This window comes from Lynx canadensis, chromosome D3 (genome assembly GCF_007474595.2).
Source record: "Lynx canadensis isolate LIC74 chromosome D3, mLynCan4.pri.v2, whole genome shotgun sequence".
In the NCBI taxonomy this organism is placed as follows: Eukaryota; Metazoa; Chordata; class Mammalia; order Carnivora; family Felidae; genus Lynx; species Lynx canadensis.
Genome location: NC_044314.2, coordinates 80,365,552 through 80,386,418, shown reverse-complemented (window position 1 = coordinate 80,386,418; position 20,867 = coordinate 80,365,552). Strand labels below are relative to the sequence as shown.

The window sequence follows — 20,867 nt, the reverse complement described above, 5'->3', positions numbered from 1 at the left end:
CTCCATCGTTCTGTGACAGTATTGTTTAAATCACCATCTTCTTATTAAAAGAGGAAAGAATTTCTTAAATGAGACACTGGAAGAAGTGGAAAAGAAGTCTCCAGTATCCCAATGAAAGGTGGCGGGAAGGGGGAGACTGGGTTCCAGGAGATGCTCGTGGCCTAGGACCATGGACAGCAGCTAGAGAGGCAAATGGGCTTCCCCCCCCAGAAACCTGCTACTCAGGTATGTCTGTGCCAGAAGGAAAGTGAAGTGGAACCCTAAATTTGAAATGGGGATAAGAGATCTTATTTGCTAATGGGGGCTGGGGTAGGGGAGAGAAGCTTCCAGGAGGGAATGGATCTAATTTGGAGTGGGAATGTTGAAGCCCCAGGAGGCTCCAATCCCTGTGGCTCCTGGACCCCCCACCCTCTGAGAGCAAACGAGCACCATCAGGAAGGAGGCCCTTCTGTTTGCTCCTCACCTCATTATGCAGCAACCTACCTAAACGATGATCTCAGAGGCCTCCCTCTGCTTTGCACTGACACACATGCGCGCGGCGCACACACACACACACACACACACACTCTGCTGTCTGCTGAAACCCGATATGAGGTCTTTTTTAAAATTTATTTCAAAGCCTCCCTCCCTCTCCCTCTCTTCACAGACGCTCTGCAGTGAAGCTAATCAAAATCAATGACTCCTTGGCAGCCGGAGAAAAGCGGGGGAGAGAGGGAGGGATGGTGCCAGCACTTTGCACACTGTGGAAATATTTAAAAAAAAAAATACACCACCCCACTATCTCATGCAATCCAAGTAATGCAGCCTCAGAGACGGTGGAGACAATATAGACATATATATCATGCTTCAATTTCCTAATACAAATGTCCATCAAGAAGTCAAATCTCATATAAAAACAAGCATTAAAAACAACCCCTTGTCAAAAATCGGGGCAGTCGAGAAGTGCACTCAAATTAATGATGTGCAAGAAAAAAGCCGGGATTAGGTAAATACACAGTTTCTATTAATACAAGAGACTATGTACAAGGGACTTGGCTGTAAAGCTCCATCAGGAGGGTCATGGGTGCCCAGGTCTCTCAGCAGTGCGGCTTCATTGAAATCAAAATTGCCCCAGATACCAACCCCGGCATTTGGAGTTTAGATCCTCCAGTGGAAATGTCATGAGCTAGTAGGCAAGTCAGGGTTGAAAAAGGGATTCTCTGACCTTCCCCCTTTCCCCTGTGTCTAGATGGGCAGCATGGCCCCATTGCCACGTGGAAGGTACAGGCTTACAGCAGCAGAGAGCCGTGACCACATATCATTATAGGAATGGAAACCCCCTCCCCAGAAAATGGGGTGAGTTAGAAAGACTCTAGTGTCCGGCTTGGAAAGTGATGATACAGAAGCAGAGACTGTGTTTCGTATCATTCTCATTAATTTGCCTTCTCTAAGTTCGCGGCTTGGTGGGGATGTCGCGTGCTGCTCTGGGCAGACGCTGCCTGCACACCCATCCCCTGGAAACATAACTGTGGGGAGGGCTCCCTCGAGGAAAGGAAGCAAGTTCTCTATCAACAAGCTTTCCTTCTCAACAAGCTGTCTGGGGGTGGGGGTGGGGGGACCGCCCTCACCTGCAGCAGCTTTGGGTTACATTTTTCTTTAAAGGGCCATTTAGGAAAACATAAGGCATGGATAAAAGAAAGAAAGAAAGACAGCTCCCAGCTTGCAACAGCACTAAAAGGTCCTACATTCTAAAGGACCTGGTAATTTTCAACAAAGCCTGTGGGGAATAATTCAGCCCCATGTCAACCTTAACAACGGCTGATCCCCCTGCTGGCCTCTTAGAACTGCAAGGGTGTCTGCTAACCAGCCCAGCGGACCCCCTGTCCATAGGGACTGGGTTGTGACCTGCATCCTGGTGCCCCACCATCTCAGCTTTGCACATGGCAGTGTGGGAGACACAGCACAGAGGAATAATACCTGGGTTTGTTTTTTTTTTTTTTTAATGAAAGCAAAAAAATAATCATTGCTCCCTGAAGAGTCTTTGCAGCCAAGTCTCAGTCCAGCACACATCTTTTTTTAGCCCTTCTAGAAACTTCTGAAAATAGGAGCTTATCCTGGAAAACAAAATCAGATCCTCTGTCAGTCACTGAGATGCTGGTGCATTTCGGTTAAACGACCCGCTCCTTCCCCCAGTGCCTCTTGCTTATAAATCACCCTTGACCAGAACGTAGCCATTTCTTGGCTCTTTAATCCATAAAACCTAAGCCCTGAAATCCCCTTGGGGAGTGGGGGAGGCTGTGGGCTGAACTCCCAGGACACTTCTGCGGGGGTAGAGGACAGAGCAGACAAGTCACATATGAGGTCAGCTTTCCACCTCGGTAGAAAGGCCTCCACCAGGGAGCCACTCAATAGCATCCCTTCCCTTCCTCCCTCCCAGGCCCCAAGGTTTGCTCCAAAACACCTCTGGGTTTTCATCCCCACAGAGAAAGAGAAGAGACTCTCAAGTGGCACTTTTGCGACTTGTCCCTTTAAAAAAAAAATGAATCTGAAACAGCAAAATAGACATCTCTCTTGTCCCCTGGCCTTGCAGTCTGGCCGCAGAACCCCATAGCAGTGCCAGTAAGAACACACTTAGCACCAGCAAAATCTAAGTGAAGGACCAGACACCAGATTGGTAGGGAAATAAATCCCATCTGTCTTGATGTGCTAGCGGGACAGGCTATCTACCTGGGTAGGTACAGAGAGGCGGGGACTTGTCAAGACTTACAAACGGAGGAATCCCAGACTGCCTCTAACAGAGCTGCCCCCCCCCCCATCCTCCTTACTTTCCTCTTTTCTTTCTATTTTGCCTTTTGCAATTTCCCCCTCGCTCCGCCAGCATCCCTCCCCAGGTGGTTGGTCGACTCTGGGGCTGATTCCCACCAGTCTTTGCAGATTTTCCAGGTACACAGTACGCACCTCACTTCTGGTGCCCCAGACACGGAAGCATCAAAGTTCACACGGGAAGGTGCAGAAAAGGGAGGGGACCGTGTCCTCGACAAGACATGCACTGAGTAGTAATATTCATATTTTCTTTTTTTATATATAGAGCTGTATGTAAATAGCATTGGGGTGTCTGTTTCTGCAGCTGGATATGCAAAGGGCTTCCCCAGTCCCTTTCCGCCGTTGCTACTATGGCTCCAGACGCCTCTCCACTTCCTTCTCGAAGCGCCAACTGCGGCCTTTCAAGCTCTGGGCTCCCCCTCAGGAAAATGGGAACCAGCTTTCTCCAAGGACACAGGGTTTTCACCAACCTGCAGAAATAAAGATTTGTATTTCGGTCAGTAGGCACGTGCAGACAGCTGCTGGGGATGACGTCAGTGCCTTGGGCCTCTGCACAGCCAGCCCTGGATGTTGGAAGGTGGAGGGGGATGGGAGAGAGCTGCGAGAGACAGAGCTTTGATTTGGAGGAAAGGTTCCCCCAGAAGCTAGATTTAGTGGCCATCCCCGCCCCCACCCCAGCCAAAGCCCCATCCATCCAGCCGCATTCCCGCAACAAACATTTGAAAACACACACACACACACACACACACACACACACACACATTTCTGTTTTCAGACATAAGCATCTTCTGTGATTAAAAAAGAGAATATAGGGGCTCCTGGGTGGCTCAGTCGGTTAAGCATCCGACTTCGGCTTAGGTCATGATCTCACGGTTCACGAGTTCGAGCCCCACATCAGGTTCTGTGCTGAGAGCTCAGAGGCTGGAGCCTGCTTCTGATTCTGTGTCTCCCTCTCTCTCTCTGCCTCTTCCCCGCTCATGCTCCATCTCTCTCTCTGTCTCAAAAAAATAAATAAACATTTAAAAAAGAGAGAGAATACAGAACCATGCTGCCTCTTTTGCTCCTTCATCTATTCATTTCATAGACTCATATTCAAGGCAGACTTGTAGGACAGTCTCTATTCTCATTGATTCCTTTGTTCATTGCCAAACATACCAAGAACTATGCTAGGTGTTATAAATCCAGCGACATAGTTCTTGCCCTTCAGGGGCTCTGAAGCCAACAGAAAGAGATGAGAAGAAATCGGTATCAATGGCAGTGTCATGTGAAGCATAATCTGGATAAACACGAGCTAGGGGAGCCCAGAAGCGAAAGGGGGAGTCAGAGAGAGCTCTTGGGAGAAGGAGGCAGAGACCCTTGCTGAGCACTGAAGGATGCTAGGGAATTAGCCAGGATGAGATGAGGCATTCCAGGAAGGGCCACGCAAATAGCACATACCCCAGAGAATCAAAAAACATTTTCATCCAAAAACTTGGGCATCAGTGTTCACCGCAGCATTATTCTTGATAGCCAAAAAGTGGAAACAACCCATGTGTCCATCAACCGATAAATACGGTGGGGTATTTCCATACAACAGAGTATTTTTCAGCCATAAAAAGGACTCACACGAGACCTGGATGAACCTTGAGGTCATTATGCTGAATGAAAGAAGCCGGGCACAAAAGATCACAGATTGTATGATGCCACGTGTAGGACATGTCCACAAGGGACAAGTCTTTAGAGACAGAAGTAGGTTAGTGGGTGTCCAGGGCTGCGAGGAGGAGGAGGGAATTAGGACATCACTACTAATGGGGACAGGGTTTGCGTTGGGGAAACGAAAACGTTCTAAGATCGATGGTGGGATTGGTTGCACAACTCTGGAAGTATAAACTAAAATAAAACCCACTGAGTTGTGCACTTCAAAAGGATGGATTTTTCTGGCAGGGGAATTACGTCAGAAGAAGGAGGAAGAGGGAGCAGAGGAAGGGGACGGAGAGGTGGCTGGGAAGAAGGGAAGAAGCAGGACAAGGGAGAGAACACAGCAGCGAAATGCCCTGATGAGGTCAAGGCGCCTGATGAGGTTTCAGCACAGCCTGGGCGACGGGGCCGGGGAGGGGTGAGGCTGGAGAGTTAGCAGGGGCTGTAAGTTCACAGACGACAGCACCTTACTCAGTGCAAATCCAGCGGCGTAGGAGACAAGGTGGGCGAGAGATCACTTTCTACGTTGGCAAGAACCCGGCATATTGACCTGTACGAACTGCACCCGTAGGTTTTCCCGCTGGGTCTACTCAACAGAAGGCCCTAATGGGGTACAAGACCTGGGTATGTATTCCCCTGGCTCCTACCCTGTCGGGCCACAGCGCCCGCTGGGCTCGGCTCCCCGGCTGGACTCCAAGTCCTAGTGCCTCACCTCAGCCCTTCAGGCCGGGAAGGACGGCTCTCCTCTGTGGCCAGCCCTGTAGTACTGCGTTACTCCTCCTCAGTTTCCTAAACCCTGTCTACACTCTGTCACCGAACCTTCACTAACTTCTTCTCTGGTTACCAGCCTGGGGGTACTCTCTGCCTCTTACTTGGACCCTTACCCAATATATATGTCTGCACGAACGAAGGGAGTCCCAATCCCATGGACCCGACAGTCTACATTAGCGGACGGTCATCCAAATCAGTGACCTCCGTCCTTTTTGCCCCGACCTGCTCAGGTGGAGGCAGAGGCCCCCTGTCACCACGAACGCCGTTTCCCCTTTCATCCCATGAGGGCAGAGCACAGCAGGACTTCTGTATTACCGCGTTGCCACCCTATGCGTTCAGGGGATGCCGAATCAATCAGTCGTCCACCAACTCAGTTGATAAACACGCTCAATTCACAAAAGCTCGCTTTGTTGGCTCCTACTCACACCGATCTTCAAAAAATCAGTGGAACCTTGCAGCATTAGCTTAAGAGGATGACGCTGCCTTCAGCACGCACAAAAAGGAAGGACGGAGGGAGAGAGAGGAACCACATCTACGTGCTACTGAGCATGTTGACTTTCTGCTAAGCATCGTTCTGGGCACTAGATGAGGCCAGTACCTGTCCTCGATTCGCCTCCAGTCTTTTTCTGGGAGACAGGATATGTCAGAGGCCAGAACTGTAGAAGACCATTGTCTACCACTATCAGAAGTCAGGAAGTGGCTGTGCTCACCGGGAAAGCTTCAGAGCGGAAGCAAGATTTGAACTGGACCTTTAAGATATGCATTCATATTTTCTCAATAATTGGAAGAATAATTTCTCAATAATTGTAAATTTAAAAAACAGAAAACAAAAAAAAAGAATCGTAACATACTTTGGCGCCCCTGGGTGGCTCTGTCGGTTAAGCGTCTGACTCTTGATTTTGGCTCAGGTCATGATCTCACGGTCGTGAGATCAAGCCCCATGTTGGGCTCCGTGCTGGGCATGAAGCCTGCCTGAGATTCTCTCTCCCTCTTCCTCTGCCCCTCCTCTGCTCGAGCTCTCTCAAAAATAATACTAATTGGAAGAAGGAAGGATCATTTATGTGGGGAAAGGGCCAGAGCAGAGCATGAGGTCAAGACACATATGGCTCAATCCGGGGACCATGATGAGCAGGGACCTGCACCCCAAAGCTGTGCAGAGTGAGGCTGCATAGATATGTCCACTGAAAGTGACGAAGGGAAAATAACAATGGCATCAGGAGAGGTAAGCAACCTCTGTTTTTACAGCACTAACCTGCTCCATCCACAGAAGGAATGGCATCTTCTTGTAAGACTAGGTAGGACCAGCAAAGGATTTTCGCTTTTCCTACCTGTAAATCATTAAGCCTACAATGTGTCTTCCTAAGGGCCTCCCGGCGCACTTAAATGGACAAATTGCCACACCTGTTTATGTCCTGGTTGCAGGTTGGTGTCGGTAGTGACAGATGGACATCAGGAGGACGCCTCTGCGTGGCCAGTGGTGCCGTGTAACCACGTCCTACACCCAGAGAGGGGGCCTGTGCCTACACTTCTGGGGATCTTAAAGGGAACACGGTAGCCTAGGGACCTAGCGCACAGAAGTAGTCACCTAAATATGGTCAAGGGTGTTCCCTCCAGCTTGTCGCTAAGAGCAGCAGTTTGGAAACAACCCATATGTCCATCAGCAGGAGACTGGATGAATACATTAAGCTACATGCAAATGAGAAGGAGGTGGATCGATTCTTTTTTTTTTTTTTAATTTGTTTTAAGTTTATTTTTGAGAGAGACAGAGACAGTATGAGCAGGGAAGGGCCAGAGACAGAGGGAGAGAGAGAGAGAGAGAGAAAGAGAATCCCAGGCACATGGGGCTCAAACTCACAAAACCGCGAGATCATGACCCAAGCCAAAACTTAGAGTCAGACATTTAACTGACTGAGCCACCCAGGGGCGCCAAAGTATGTTACGATTCTTTTTTTTTGTTTTCTGTTTTTTAAATTTACATCCAAGTTAGTTAGCATATAGTGCAACAATGGAGTAGATTCCTTAATGCCCCTTGCCCATTAAGCCCATCCCCCCCACCACCACCCCTCCAGTAACCCTGTTTGTTCTCCATATTTAAGAGTCTCTTCTGTTTTGTCCCCCTCCCTGTTTTTATGTTATTTTTGCTTCCCTTCCCTTGTGTTCATCTGTTCTGTGTCTTCAAGTCCTCCTATGAGTGAAGTCATATGATATTTGTCTTTCTCTGACTAATTTCCCTTAGCATAATACCCTCCAGTTCCATCGACGTAGTTGCAAATGGCAAGATTTCATTCTTTTTGATTGCTATATACTCCATTGTATATATATACCACAAATTTTTTATCCACTCATCAATCAATGGACGTTTGGGCTCTTTCCATACTTTGGCTATGGTTGAAAGTGCTGCTCTAAACATGGGGGTGCATGTGTCCCTTCGAAACAGCACACCTGTATCCCTTGGATAGATACCTAGCAGCGCAATTGCTGGGTCATAGAGCAGTTCTATTTTTAATTTTTTGAGAAACCTCCGTACTGTTTTCCAGAGCGGCTGCACCAATTTGCATTCCCATGTTCTGATTCTTAATTGAAAAGAGCAAATGGCCAAATAGTATGATCTCAGATCTTTTTCCCTTTAATGAATATGTATACGTGTATGTGTCTATACATATGTACAGATATCTATATATCTCTATATATCCATATAAAAAACAGTGCACAGATATGCAAAATAGCATAATGATTAAGAGCACAGACTCTGGAGCCCAACACCTGAGTGGAAATCCTGATTCAGACACTTAAAAGCTGTGTGACCTTGGGCCAGTTATTAACCTCTCTGGTTAGGTGCCCTATATGGAAGTAGGGGGAGGAACAGTGAATTTCACCGTGTCAATGTGAGGACTAAAAGTTATTAACATATGTGAGGCACTTAGAAGTTCAGCGCATAGTAAGGTCTGCTATTACGATTGTTGCGATGTACTCCAGACTGAAAGTGACACAGGAGAGTGACTTTGGGGACAGAGTGAAAGAGCACTTTATACACTTCTGTATCATTTGTCATTTTTCTTTCTTTCTTTTTTGTTTCCTCTCAAGGAACAAGTAGTAATTATATAATTTAAAACTACAGGGGCGCTGGGTGGCTCAGTCGGTTGGGTGGCCGACTTTGGCTCAGGTCATGATCTCACAGTCCATGAGTTCAAGTCTGTGCTGACAGCTCAGAGCCTGGAGCCTGCTTTGGATTCTGTGTCCCCCCACCCCCAACCCTCCCCCATTCGTGCTCTGTCTCACTCCGTCTCTCAAAAATAAATGTTAGAAAAAATTTTAAAAATAAGTAAAAATTAAAAAATGAAAATAAAACTACAGTTGACCCTTGCACAATGCAGGGGTGAGGGGCGCTGACCCCACCCCCCCCCCCCACCCCACGTAGTTGAAAATCCCCATATAACTTTTGATTCCCCTAAAACTTAACTACTCATATGTTGACTGGAAGCCTTGTTCATAACATAAACAGTCAATTAGCACCTATTTTGTGTGTTATATGTGTCATATTTGCTACATCCTTAGAATAAAGCAATCCAGAGGAAAGAAAATATATTAAGAACATCGTAAGGAAGAGAAAATACATTGACAGTACTAGACTGAATTTATCCCCAAAAATCTGCATATAACTGGGCCTGTGCAGTTCAAACCCATGTTATTCAAGAGTCAGCTGTATTTTTATTTTATTTTTTTAAACGTTTATTTATTTTGAGAGAGAGAGTGTGAATGGGGGAGGGGCAGAGAGAGAGAGAATCCCAAGCAGGCTCCCTGCTGTCAGTGCAGAATCCGACCCGGGGCTCGATCTCACGACCAGTGAGATCACGACCTGAGCCAAAATGAAGAGTTGAATGTTCAACCAGCTGAGCCACCCAGGTGCCCCTCAGCTGTATTTGTAAAAAACAAAGTCTGTCATCCCCTGTGACCCACTGTCCTACTCCCTGAGATGTTTTTCCTCAAACTTGGCTCATAAAACACCTTCTCAAATGCTGACTCAGAACCAAAGCTCACAGCTGAAGAGATACATGAAACTTTGCCTTTAAAAAAATGTCCCTGTTTCCCCTTTGCACCCACCGAATGGAGGGGGCAGGCGGGGAGAGGGGAGAACATGGCCCCTCAGGGTCCTGCCTCCCTGGGCCATGGTCCTGTCACCCTGTTGTGGGCATGAAGGGGGGAAGCGGTGAAAGGCCAGCTCCACTGACGCAGGAGAGCAAGCGGGAGGCTCACCCCCTTCTTCCTATATCGGAGATGAAGACTCTTGGCTTCCTTCCTAGGAGGTCCCAATATTTCATTTTTAAAAACATCTTTTTTTGCTCTTGCTGTTTGCACACATGTTAAGTTACAAATTCAAACCGCAGAGAAGGATAAAGAAATGAAAGGAAAGCCCCCTTCGCTCCACGGCTACACCTCCCAGAATATTCTCTGTGCGTTAACAGACACCGTGTCTCTTGGATCCCCAGAGCCCAGCACGATGTCCTACACAGAATAGGGGCCCATTTCAACCTGCCGGGGGACCGTGGGTACGTGAACGAGGGAATAGGGGTGGCAACTTCCCCACTCTCCGCCTTTGGTTTCAGGGAGCTTTATTTTGACTGCGGAGTTCAGATGGTCCCCGCGGTCAGTCCCAGCGCCTAAGAGTCATGGGGACAAAGGTCTCCGTGCAGAATTCTCCTGGAGGGACGCCTGCTCTGGTCTGTGTCTTCACTTCAGCCTCCATCCCTGTAGTTCATGCTGCCCACTTAGGGCGGTGGGTGCCAAGGAGATGGGAGGGTGAAGGGATCAAAAAGGCAGGAGGCTGGCTCTGAGGCACGACGTGAGAGAGGAAGAGGCCATCCGGCAGCCTCTGGAGGCCGCTGGCACCCTGGTCTCAGGGACTGGTTATCAGGGGTACCAGTGAATACCACGGCTATCACCGGGCAGTTATCAGTGCTTCGGTGAGTCGTTATTGATTACGTAAAGCCTGTGAGGAGAGAGCAGAGAACTGGGAGCTTCTGTCCACTATGAGTGACAGCAGGTGGACTGTATGCACGCTAACCAGACATCCGGGACGGGTAGCCCTGAGGGTGGGGAGGTAGCGACGCAGCAGAGAAATGACACCAAATGGGCAGACCCTCCTTAGAGTGTCTCCCCAGATGAGTCACCTGTTATAACACGCACATTCCTTGACCCAAAAATTTCACCCCTAGGAACTCCCCCCCCCTTTTTTTTTTTGCAAAGTTGTCCAAACCAGAATATACCTTGTTCATGCTATCAGACAATGAGAAACGGCAGACATGTCCTGGGGGGCGGGGGGTGGGGGTTGACCAAGTGAGTCATGGCTCATCCAACAATGGAACATCATACAGCCATTCAAAAGGGTGATGAAACCTTTCTTGGTTGACACAGGAAGAGCTCGGCAGTCTATTTTTAGTGGGGGGGGGGGGGAAGCGGATTACAGAGCAACATGAACAGATGATCTCACTTATTTAAAATAGGGTATGTGGGTGGGTGTGTGTATGCATCCTGGGATGTCTGACAAGGTGGTCCCCTAAAGCAGGCCTTGCAAATTTAAATGCTTGCCTGGGACCGGCGAAGTGTGCCCGGGAGGGGTCGGGGTATCCCGAGAGTCTGTATCCCATCTAAAGGGGCTTCTGATATTCATCCAGGCTTTTGCTGCCACGTGGGAATACAGACTCAGTCTTGTCAGACCTTTCCATTTTTTTTTTTCCAGAAAAACTGTAAGTACAGACTTCTGTAAGAAAGTGCCTGATTTTTCAGTGCCCGGCGGGGGTGGGGGAAGACACGGTAGTCAAAAAAAAAAAAAAAAGAAAAGAAAAGAAAAGAAAAGAAAGAAAGAAAAAGCAACTGCAGGTCAGATTCAGCTGGGAGACCACCAGGTGTGAAAACTTGTTCAAACTCTTAGAGTCAGCTGGCATTGAAGGCCACCTCATCTTAACCCTCAGCAGCCATCTTTGTGCCTCAGTGTCCCTGTCTGGAAAGTGAGGGAGTTGGGCCAGGTGGTCTCTAAAGTCCTGTCTAGCTCTGGCTACATTTCTAGAATGGTGACCTTTTATGGTCATAGATCTTAGGAGAATTGGATCAAAGCCTTGGTTTCCCTCTCAACTAGGGAGAAACAGAGGAGTATGAAGTCAGCCAATTCTATGTGGAATTTTGGAGGGTTCCCAAATTCCTTGAGGTGTCCCCCCAATTCATTCATTTATCCATCCACCCATCCATTCATCCATTTATCCATTCATTCATTCAGTAGTTACTGGATGCCTGCTCTGTGCTAGTCACCATGCTGGGGGCTGGAATACAATGGTGGGCAAAATAGACCTGATTGGTGCTCTCAGAAGACCTAGAAGCCAGTGTTGCCCAGGTTGGGAAGTCCTGTTCTGGAGGTTCTCCCAGCCCTGGCACAGTGGCTTAAGCAGGCTGCTGGTGAGCCACAGAGTGGGGGAGGCAAGACTGGCAATGGCTTTAAACAAAAGGCTTGCAAAAGTCCAGTATGAGTTCCCCACCATACTCTGAATACGGACCGAAGGACTGAATTTTATCCCAAAAAAGAACGACACATATCCCGCACTACCATTGACTATTCTCTACCATTTTCTCAACATAGTGACATGCCTCATACTGCTCAGAAGGTAAAGGGACGTTTGGTAAATGGCAGATTCGGACCTGATCCAAAAGTCAGCCTGACTCCAAAGTCCGTGTCACTTTCCACCAAGCTGTCCCGCCTCCGCATAAAATCTGGGTCAACAGGATGAACAGTTACCAGTGGTTAAAATATCAGAATCAAGACTTGGAGCCCGTGATGTGCCAACTAAAACATTTCAAATCTGGGCGGTCTTTGAAAGTGACCTCTTCTTAAATCCATCCCATTGCCCCTGACACATTCCCACTCTCTGAAGACCTCCCCCTACCAAAAGCTAAGTTTCCCCATCATCAGTATGTATTAGCATCCTTCAGTATTTATTAAGCACCATGTGCTAGATCCAAGAATATCCGATGTACATGGTACATGGCTGTACCATGGTGCTAGGTAGAGCCCAGCAGGCAGGGAAGCTCTCCAAACCCTTAGTAACATTGCTCAGACTTGGAGCTCTTTCCCAGCATCGGGATGGACATGTAAGGAGTCATCCCTACTCTTGGGCACTCCAACAGTAGCTAGAGGTGTGGTCCACGAAGAACATTCCACAAAAAAACAACATAGATTTAGCTGAGCATGGTAACAGCCAACTCAAGAGCCAAGCTCAAACCCATCTTGTATAGAGAAGCCAGTGACATGAATGACATATGGGAACAAATGGCAGTGTTTGTCTAGAAAACCCTCTGGACCTTAACCACAAGATTTCCCCCCCCCCCCCCCCCCCCCCCCCCGCCCAGGGCGCCTGTGTGGCTCTCAGCTTAGGTCTTGATCTCAGGGTTGTGAGTTCAAACCCTGAATTGGGCTCTATACTGAGCATGAAGCCTATTTTTAAAAAAGGGGGCGCCTGGGTGGCTCAGTTGGTTAAGTGTCCGACTTTGGCTCAGGTGATGATCTCGCAGTTCATGGGTTCGAGCCCTGTGTCTGGCTCTGTGCTGACAGCTTGGAGCCTGGAGCCCGCTTCGGATTCTGTGTCTCCCTCTCTCTCTCTCTCTACCCCTCCCCACTCGCACTCTCTATCTCTCTCAAAACTAAACATTAAAGAAAAAAAAAAGGTTTTATACCCTTTAGACAACTGTTGTAAGGAAAGAATGTTTACATATGCTTTGATATCAAAGTTCCACTTGTAGGCATTTTTAAGAAAATCATCTGTGATGTGCCCTAAGAGTAATATACAAGGATGCTTCATCATCATGTTGGAAACAACCTAAATGCCCAACAATAGTGGATTGGGAACATAAATGGCAGGACAGCAGAATGATGAAACAGTAAGTGACCTCTAAGTGTGTCGTAGAAAATATTTCAAGGCATGGAGACATGTCTGTGCTATGATGGAAAAGTCAGATTACAGAGAATATATTTAGAGCAAGTGATTCCCTTTGTGAAAGTACCCATCGATGTCTTTTTGAAAATGGAAAGAAGTCTACTGTAAATATTAACAGTGGGGAGTGCCTGGGGGGGCTCAGTCGGTTAAGCGTCTGACTTCAGCTCAGGTCATGATCTTGCAGTTCATGTGTTAGAGCCCTGCGTGGGGCTCTGTGCTGACAGCTCAGAGCCTGGAGCCTGCTTTGGATTCTGTGTCTGTCTGTCTCTCTCTGCCCCTCCCACACGTGTGCTCTGTCTCTGTCTCTCAGAAATGAATAAACGTTAAAAAAAATTTTTTTTAATAAAGAAAGAAGAAAATATGAACAGTGGGTAGTGAGATGGAAATAATCAACAAAAACTGTCTTTTATTCAGCGTTTTCCAAATATTTGTTAATGAATTTGTAATATTTTTTGTAATCAAGAAAAAGCTATTTTTACGACTTTTTAAAAGTTTATTTATTTTGAGAGAGAGAGAGAGAATGCGGGGGAGGGGCAGAGAGAGAGGGAGGGACAGAGAGAGAGAATCCCAAGAAGGCTCCACAATGTTGGTGGTCGGTGAGGAGCCAGACACGGGGCTTGAACTCACAGACTGGGAGATCACGACCTGAGCCAAAATCAAGAGCGAGACGCTTAACCGATTGAGCCACCCAGGCACCCCAAGATATTTTTTAATGGGGATATTACATAAAGTTTCCCAAAGTAACTTCATTTCATGTTCCCCCACCCAATAGCAGGGACACCATTGTAGGGCAGGAAGGAGGCAGGGAGACGATCCTGAGTTGATTGGTGGCATTTCTTACGTAACGGAAATCCAGCCAGGATCCACAGCATTCTGAGGGCACCAAAGGTTGGGCATCAGTGAGCTGGTAGAGGAATCAGGACCTCTCAGACCCTGGCAGAAGGTGAACGAGCTCCTTTCCACCGAGAGGCTGCTGCGGTGAGAGAGCCAGGGTCTCCAGCCCCTGAAGTCTAGGAGCATCTGAGGCCAGGAGCTGGGACTCGTTCCTCCCTGCATCCCGGTGTGCATGTTGTAGCTGGTGATGGAATGTTGCCCTCTTTCCCGAGTCACGTCTAATCCCCCACCTTACGACGCACCTGCCCGTGCGCCATTACCGATAAAAGAGTCTCCGAGCTTGATTTTCTCACCCCCTTCTCCCTATTGACCTTAGAACCAAACTTGGCCATCCCACCACGGTCTGATTATTAGCCAGCCCTTCCCTACCTCTCAGACTGCTTCCCCAAGTTCATATGGCATTAGCCACACTACTCGGGTTTTGTTTCTTCCTCAAACACACCGTGCAAAGTCTCCCTTCCCGGGCCACTGGACTTGCTGTTCTCTCCCCGGAACACCTTTCTTGCAGGCCTTCACATGGCTGGCTCCTTCTTGTCGTTCCAGTCACTGGTCCCCTGGCTCCTTCTGAAAGTGGCCATCCCTAACCACGGCAGGTAAGGAGTCCCCTGGGCTCTCTATTACATGACCTTCCTGTAACACCATCAGAGTCCTTGGCACTTTCTGAAATTATCTGTGTGAGATTGCATAATCCAAAAATGGCCACATTATCTCCAGTCCCACATGCTATTCTAGAACCTTGCCACTCCCCCGTGGGGTGGTGTCTAATTCCACTCCCCTTGAATATGGGCTGGCTTGTGACTTACTTCTAACTTAAGTGACTTCTGAAGTTGGGTCAGAAAAAGGCAAAGCAGTTTCTCCTGGGTCCCCTGGAAACTCGCTCTTGGAGCTCTGAGTCACCAGGTCAGAATCCAACCACCGTGAGGCTCCCAGGCTCTGGAAAAGCCCAGGCCACAAAGGAGGCGCAGCGAAGATCCCCACTACCTCCTCCCCATGCCCACCGTGATTCCAGCCCCCAACCGGCCTGGGGCTGGTCGCCCCTGCTATGCCGTCTCCGAATCCCTAACCCACAGGATGTATAAGCATAGTCAGACAATTGTTTTAAGCCACTGAGCTTTGGAGTCATTAGTTACACAGCAATAATAACCAAAACAATCTTTCTGTCATCTAACTTATCATCTGTCTCTTCCCCCTAAAGGGCCGAGACTTCTTTGTCTGTGTCCTCCCTGTGTCCACCACGCCCTTCAGACAGTAGGTACCCAGTAACGAATTGTTGAGTAAGTGATAGCGGCTGAATTTGGGAATACCTACCTTGAATAGTTTCGGGTTGATTCATTTATTCATCACGCAGCTATCGTATGCCTACTATGGGACAAGCAAGTCATGGACTGTGGGGCATGCCATTGTTCCCATGAAATCCTATCACACGTCACACTGGGGATGACCAGAGGGGAAAGAGAAGCCCCCGCTTTGCCCCCTCCCTACCCCCAGTGTAGGTCTGAAAAGCCGACTGTCAAAAGCCAGAAACTGCCAAATCCACCCTGCCCACCTCTGGGGGTGTATTTAATTATCCCGGGGTACGGCTGTTTTTACACGACAGCTCAGCCACTTGTGCCCTGGCCTGTCTCTAGGCAAGCGGGTGACTCCAGACAGGGACCATGTGGTGGGAAGGCTGCCAAGGTCCTGCACATCTGGCCCCTTCCCGGGGGGTACCTCCCCAACAGCTGTCTCCTTCCCTATGGGTTGCTCCCTCCCCTGGCCTAGGCTTTCAGGCTCTAGAAGTAATCCTGGCAGGGGTGCAGCGGCTGGGTGGGAGGCTGCAGGGAGGCGCCTCCAGGTTTAACCACTTAGTCCCCAAAGTACCTGCCAAGAACCAGTTAGCACGTCCGTCTGGCAGGCCAGGCTGTCATTAATTCATTCAAGCAGGCTGCTGCTGGCCCATTATCTTCCTTGTCCCCAACCGTGTTGGCTCTTGGGCCTGCGGAGTCCTCTTTTCCCCTTCTTCTTCATCCCAAGGCAAGGGTCTGCCCACCTTTGGCCCCTTCTCCCAGCCAGACTCCCCAGCTGCTTTCTCTCTCCCTCCCTGCCCCCTCCCAGGGCACAGTTCTGCCTCCCTCCCCTCCTCCACCAGCCAGTGCTCACCAGAAAGCATCTTTTGTTCTCTCTGGAACCTTTTGCAGTGACTGCTTCAATCACACCCATCTCCCCTTGGCCTCCTCAGCCTCCAAGGAGACTCCGGCTAGTGCAGGAATTCACGACTCTTCACCCCCCTCTGCTTTCGGCCAGTGTCTTCTCCCCTGCACCCCCAAGTCATCTGGGCTGGGCGGGGTTGAGGCCGGGGCACTGTGTGCTCAGAGACAGAAACCCAATTCCATTTCTGATGTTGCCACCAACCCTTTGGGACTCAGTGAACCCTCTCTGCCTCAGTTTCCCCTTTGAAACCATCAGAATGGCATGACCCATTTCATAACGGCCTCTGATGAGTGAACTAAGTGCCAGGCGCTGCCTCGGGTACTTTAAATGGATGCTCCCCCCATCAGCCTCCTCAACAACTCTAGAAGAGACACAGCTCCGGTTTACAGATAAAGGCTCAGAAAGGTTATGATTCTTGCCCGAGGTCACAGTGCCAGCAAGTTCCTGGGCCGGGACTTCAGTCCAGGCCCATCCGGTCCCTAAACCCATGCTCTTTACCGTTGTACTATCCTGGCCTATCTGGCTCTGAGTCCCCAAGAGGGCATGTAGGGATGGTGGGGAATTGCCAGCAATTGCCAACAATAGAAAGTGATCTCTTTGGGGAAAGAAAGGTATTGAATGCACAATCATAAGCATGACAGATTACCTTTATATCTACTTCTCATGCCTCTGGCACTGTTCTAGAACCCTCTGTAGGTGAATTCATTTTACCCTCTTGACAACACCTTTGCCACCAAGGACTATCATGGTCCCCATTTTACACATGGGGAAAACTGAGTCTGGGGTGTTTGTTTGTTTATTTAATGATGGCGTCTGAGAAAAGTACAGCCCGCTCACAGCAGCAGCTCAAAATAAGCTTGTTGACATTGTTGTCTTGCATATAGCCAAGGTCACCCTTAACGCCTAAAAGAAGGGCCTGCCCCACAGGGCTGACTCAGGCCTCCCTGAAATTCCTAAGTCATCCCGTGAGCATTCCCACTTTCCCTCTCGGGTAGGAAGAGCGGAGAGGACCACAGACAGAACTCAACAAATTGTCTTTCTCCAGTGGATTGTCTTTCACTTCTTCCCAACTTGCCGGAGAGGCCTGGAAAAGACGGGTGTCCCCCCAGGTAAGCCAAAGGCACACCGAAGGCCCGAGCCAGCTGCAGGCTGGTAGGCGGCGGGGCCGGGAACGCGAGTTCCTCGGACAGGGGGACGGAGGCTGGGAGCCCACGCCTGGCGAACCCCAGGACACGAGCGCTGGTGTCCCGACGGAGGGAGGCGCGGCGCCCCGGGGAAGCCCACGGCATTCTGGGGTCAGGGCAGGCGAGGAGGGAGAACTCGGGAGGGTGTGGCTGCCGGGGAGGCCGGGCGGGACTCAGGAGGGGAAAGAAGAACCCAGGGGTGATCTGGAGTCGAGAAGCGGCCCGGAACTCTGGGGCAGAAGCGAAGGGAGGAGGGGGCAATACATCCTACACCGGCAATTATCTGCCGCCGCCGCGAAGCTCCCGTCGGGCCCCCTCCCCCGCTGCGTGGACCCGGGTCTCCCAGCTCCAACCCCCGCCCCCTGTTCGCGGCCTGGGCGCACCGGGGCGCACTCCGTCCTCACCGCGCGCCCTCTCGGAGGTCTCCCGCCACCTCCCGGGGCCGCCTCCACCGCGGGCCCCGGGAGCACCCCCAGCCCCGACGCGCGCACGGCCGGTTCTCCGCCCCCCACCCCGGGGTGGGCGCTCAGCAGCCCGCACCGCCCCGTCCTGGGAAGGGAGCGCTCTCCCAGCCCCGCCTGGACCCCAAGACCGTGGGAAGCCGCGTCCCAGTCCTCTGACTGGGTTCCTCTTGCTCGCATCTTCCTTCTAATTCACATCCCCACTATCTTGCAATTTGTTTTGCGAGCCGTTTCTCTTTTTCTCCGGCTCCCTCATCTTTCTATCCTGGTCTCGCCGCCCGCTTTTTATTTCCCTCTCCTTCCGCTTTCTGTCTGCCCTTGCGTAAATTCCACGCTTTGGGCTTCGCACCTCCCGCTCGACTCCCTTTTTCTGCCCCACCCCCATCCCACGCGCCCCGTCCAGAAGGTGGCTCCTGCCCCTGGGATTCGACCTGCCCCGGATGGGACCTCCAGGGGCCGGGCAGAGAGCGTCCCGAAGCACGCACCTCTCTTCGCCAGCGCCAGGGCTGCGCCGGCCCACGCGACATCTGTCGCCCGCGCTCCCGGCTCACACCCTGCGCACCCCCGCAGCTCCCCTGGCGCTGTCACCCCCCACGCTCCGGCTGCCGCCTCTCTCCGCGGGCGCCGCGCCAGCTTCCCAGGGTGTCGGCGCACGGCGGGGCTCGGCCAGGACTCGGCCAGGGCCGAGCGCTCGGCATCTGTGGGGTCGTGGCACCCGGGGCCGCCGGCTTTCTCAGCTTCGACCTTCACCTTCCAGCCCTAGACCCACCTATGGTGGGCTCGGGCTGATTTTCTCTCCTTCCCCATTCTCTGCAGTTCTGCTCTGTTCCAGAATCTGAGAAGACAGTCCCTTACACGGCTGCTCCCCTAGGCGCACAGCTGGTGCTCAGTAAGTCCCCAACCCCAAGGGCCTAGGGCACAGAAGATGCTCAGTGCCTTTCTCCCACTGGTAGCGAACACACTGGGCGTTCAATACTCCCCACGCCCACCAGCACGCAGTGCCTAGCATACCGCAAGCCTTCAAACATTCCCCCCCCTAAACATTTTAGGGCCTAGCACCCAGAAGGAGCTCAATAAATGCTCTTCTAGTAAGGTTTCCCCTTGGGGTTTCCCTAACAGCCTCAGATCCCAGCCCACTTTGGGGGCACCTCCTGCTTCGTCTCAGCTCCAACCTTCTGGTGAAGCGGAGGCCCGGTTCCTTCAACGGGACACCTCGCTGCAGAAGGAGTGAAAAAGTTGGCAAAGCAGAGGAAAACTGCAAAGTGCGCGGGCCGCAGGGGAAAGACAGCTCCAGCGGAAACCTGGAGGGGGAGGCAGTCCAGAGAGGCGCTCCCGGCGCCAGAGAACGAGGAACAGAAACGAGGGAAGTGCCACTTAAGAGGGTTTGGAGACAGTGGCGACTTAGGAGCAGCAGACGGCTTGGAAGAGGACGGGAGACCTGCCCTGAACCCGCGATAGGTTAGAGTTCTTTGGCGTAGCTTGCAACTACGCACTCCTAGCAAGCACACTTTTTGCTTGCATTGTGTGTTTACTTGCGGCGCCGGTGGGCATTACGGGGCCGGGGGGGGGGGGGGAAGTCCTCCCAAAGCCATCCCACTGGAGAGAGTGGCAAGATGCGCTTAAGGAGTCGAGAGAGGAGGACAGGAATAGCTGAGCTGACACTTGGAAGGAGAGATGGGAGCTGGAGGCGAGGGGGGTGGCGATCCTGGCGCGAGAAGGGAGCAAAGGAAGAAAGGGATGGGAAGGGAAGAAAGCAAACTTGTCGCTCTCCCGCTCCCGGCCTGCCCTGCGTGACCAGTCTCCAGCCACCGCGCCCTGGCGCTCGCTCGCGTACCTGTTGCTCTCTCCGGCTGGGTCTCGGCTCCGGCCCCACCAAGAAGCCCCGCGTTCCTACAAGTTCCGCCTGCCGAGCAGCCAGGCCGCCAGCGCCGCCACCTGCGCGGCCGCGCACAGCCAGGGCCAGTAGGTGGGGAGCGCGCCGGGCGCCGGCGCCCTCCGGCTCCGCGCGCGGCGCCGCCACATGGTGCGCTGGTGCAGCTCGTCGCCGAGCGCCTTGAGCCGAGCGGCCGTGAGCTGCGCGGCGGACGAGCGCAGACCCAGGCGGCCCGCGCTGCAGGCGCACACGGCCGGGGGGCCGCGGCCGCGGTGCAGGGGGCACGGGCACATGACCGCTCGCCTCTCTCCCTCCCCGCGCTCGGGCCGCCCCTCGCCTCCGCTCCCTCCGGCCTCTGCGCCTGCCTCCGCCGCGCTGCAGCCGCCGGGGGCCTCCCCTGGACACCAAGTTTCTCCTTGTGTTGTGCGTTTGTTGTGCTGACGGCGCTATTATTAATTAAAGTGTCACATGGTGGAGGGGGGCGGGGAGGGCGCGGGGAGGGGGGTTACATCATCCGGCCCCCGGGGGGGGGGGGGCTGCAGGCAGAAGAAACCGAGAGGTAACTTTTAACCCTAGCGGCGCCGGCAGCGAGAGGGCGCGCGTTTGGGAGAGGAGGAGCGCGGCGCGCGGGGACGCGGCGAGGCCCCCGCCGGGGAGGTCTCGGGCTTGGGGGGTCGCGTGGGGCCCCGCGGAGGCGGAGAGCGCGAGCGAAGGCCTTCTCCTTCCCTTTCTCCTGAATAAAGCTCCGGTTCCGATTTGGCGAGGGAAGCAGGCTGGTTTGCCGTTTTGGATGGAGCTGGTATCGAATCCGGCTGCATTATTCAAAAAATATTCCGAGGCTATTGTTTTGTTTTGGGGAGGTGGGTTGATTCAAAAATCTCCTGAGAGAGCCAGATGCGACCCAACTTGCCCACTTTCAGGTCTGACTCGGCACCTATAGGCTTCGGATTTGAATACACCCAACACACGCCCCCACCCCGCTCTGAGCTTCCCGGCCAGACCCTTAAGCGCCCCCACCGCCTCTAGAGCGCTTGAT

The 20,867-nt window shown here is 51.7% G+C and overlaps 1 protein-coding gene across 1 annotated transcript; it reads right to left on the bottom strand.

Annotated features, from left to right (window-relative positions):
• Positions 1-1,965: 1,965 nt before the first annotated feature.
• HRK (harakiri, BCL2 interacting protein) lies at positions 1,966-20,124 on the bottom strand. Its single transcript, XM_030292470.1, has 2 exons — positions 19,793-20,124; positions 1,966-3,272 (listed from the first exon to the last, which is right to left on the bottom strand). Exon 1 carries the CDS (start codon positions 20,122-20,124, stop codon positions 19,849-19,851), a length of 276 nt encoding a protein of 91 aa, XP_030148330.1. The 3' UTR covers positions 1,966-3,272; positions 19,793-19,848.
• Positions 20,125-20,867: the final 743 nt, after the last annotated feature.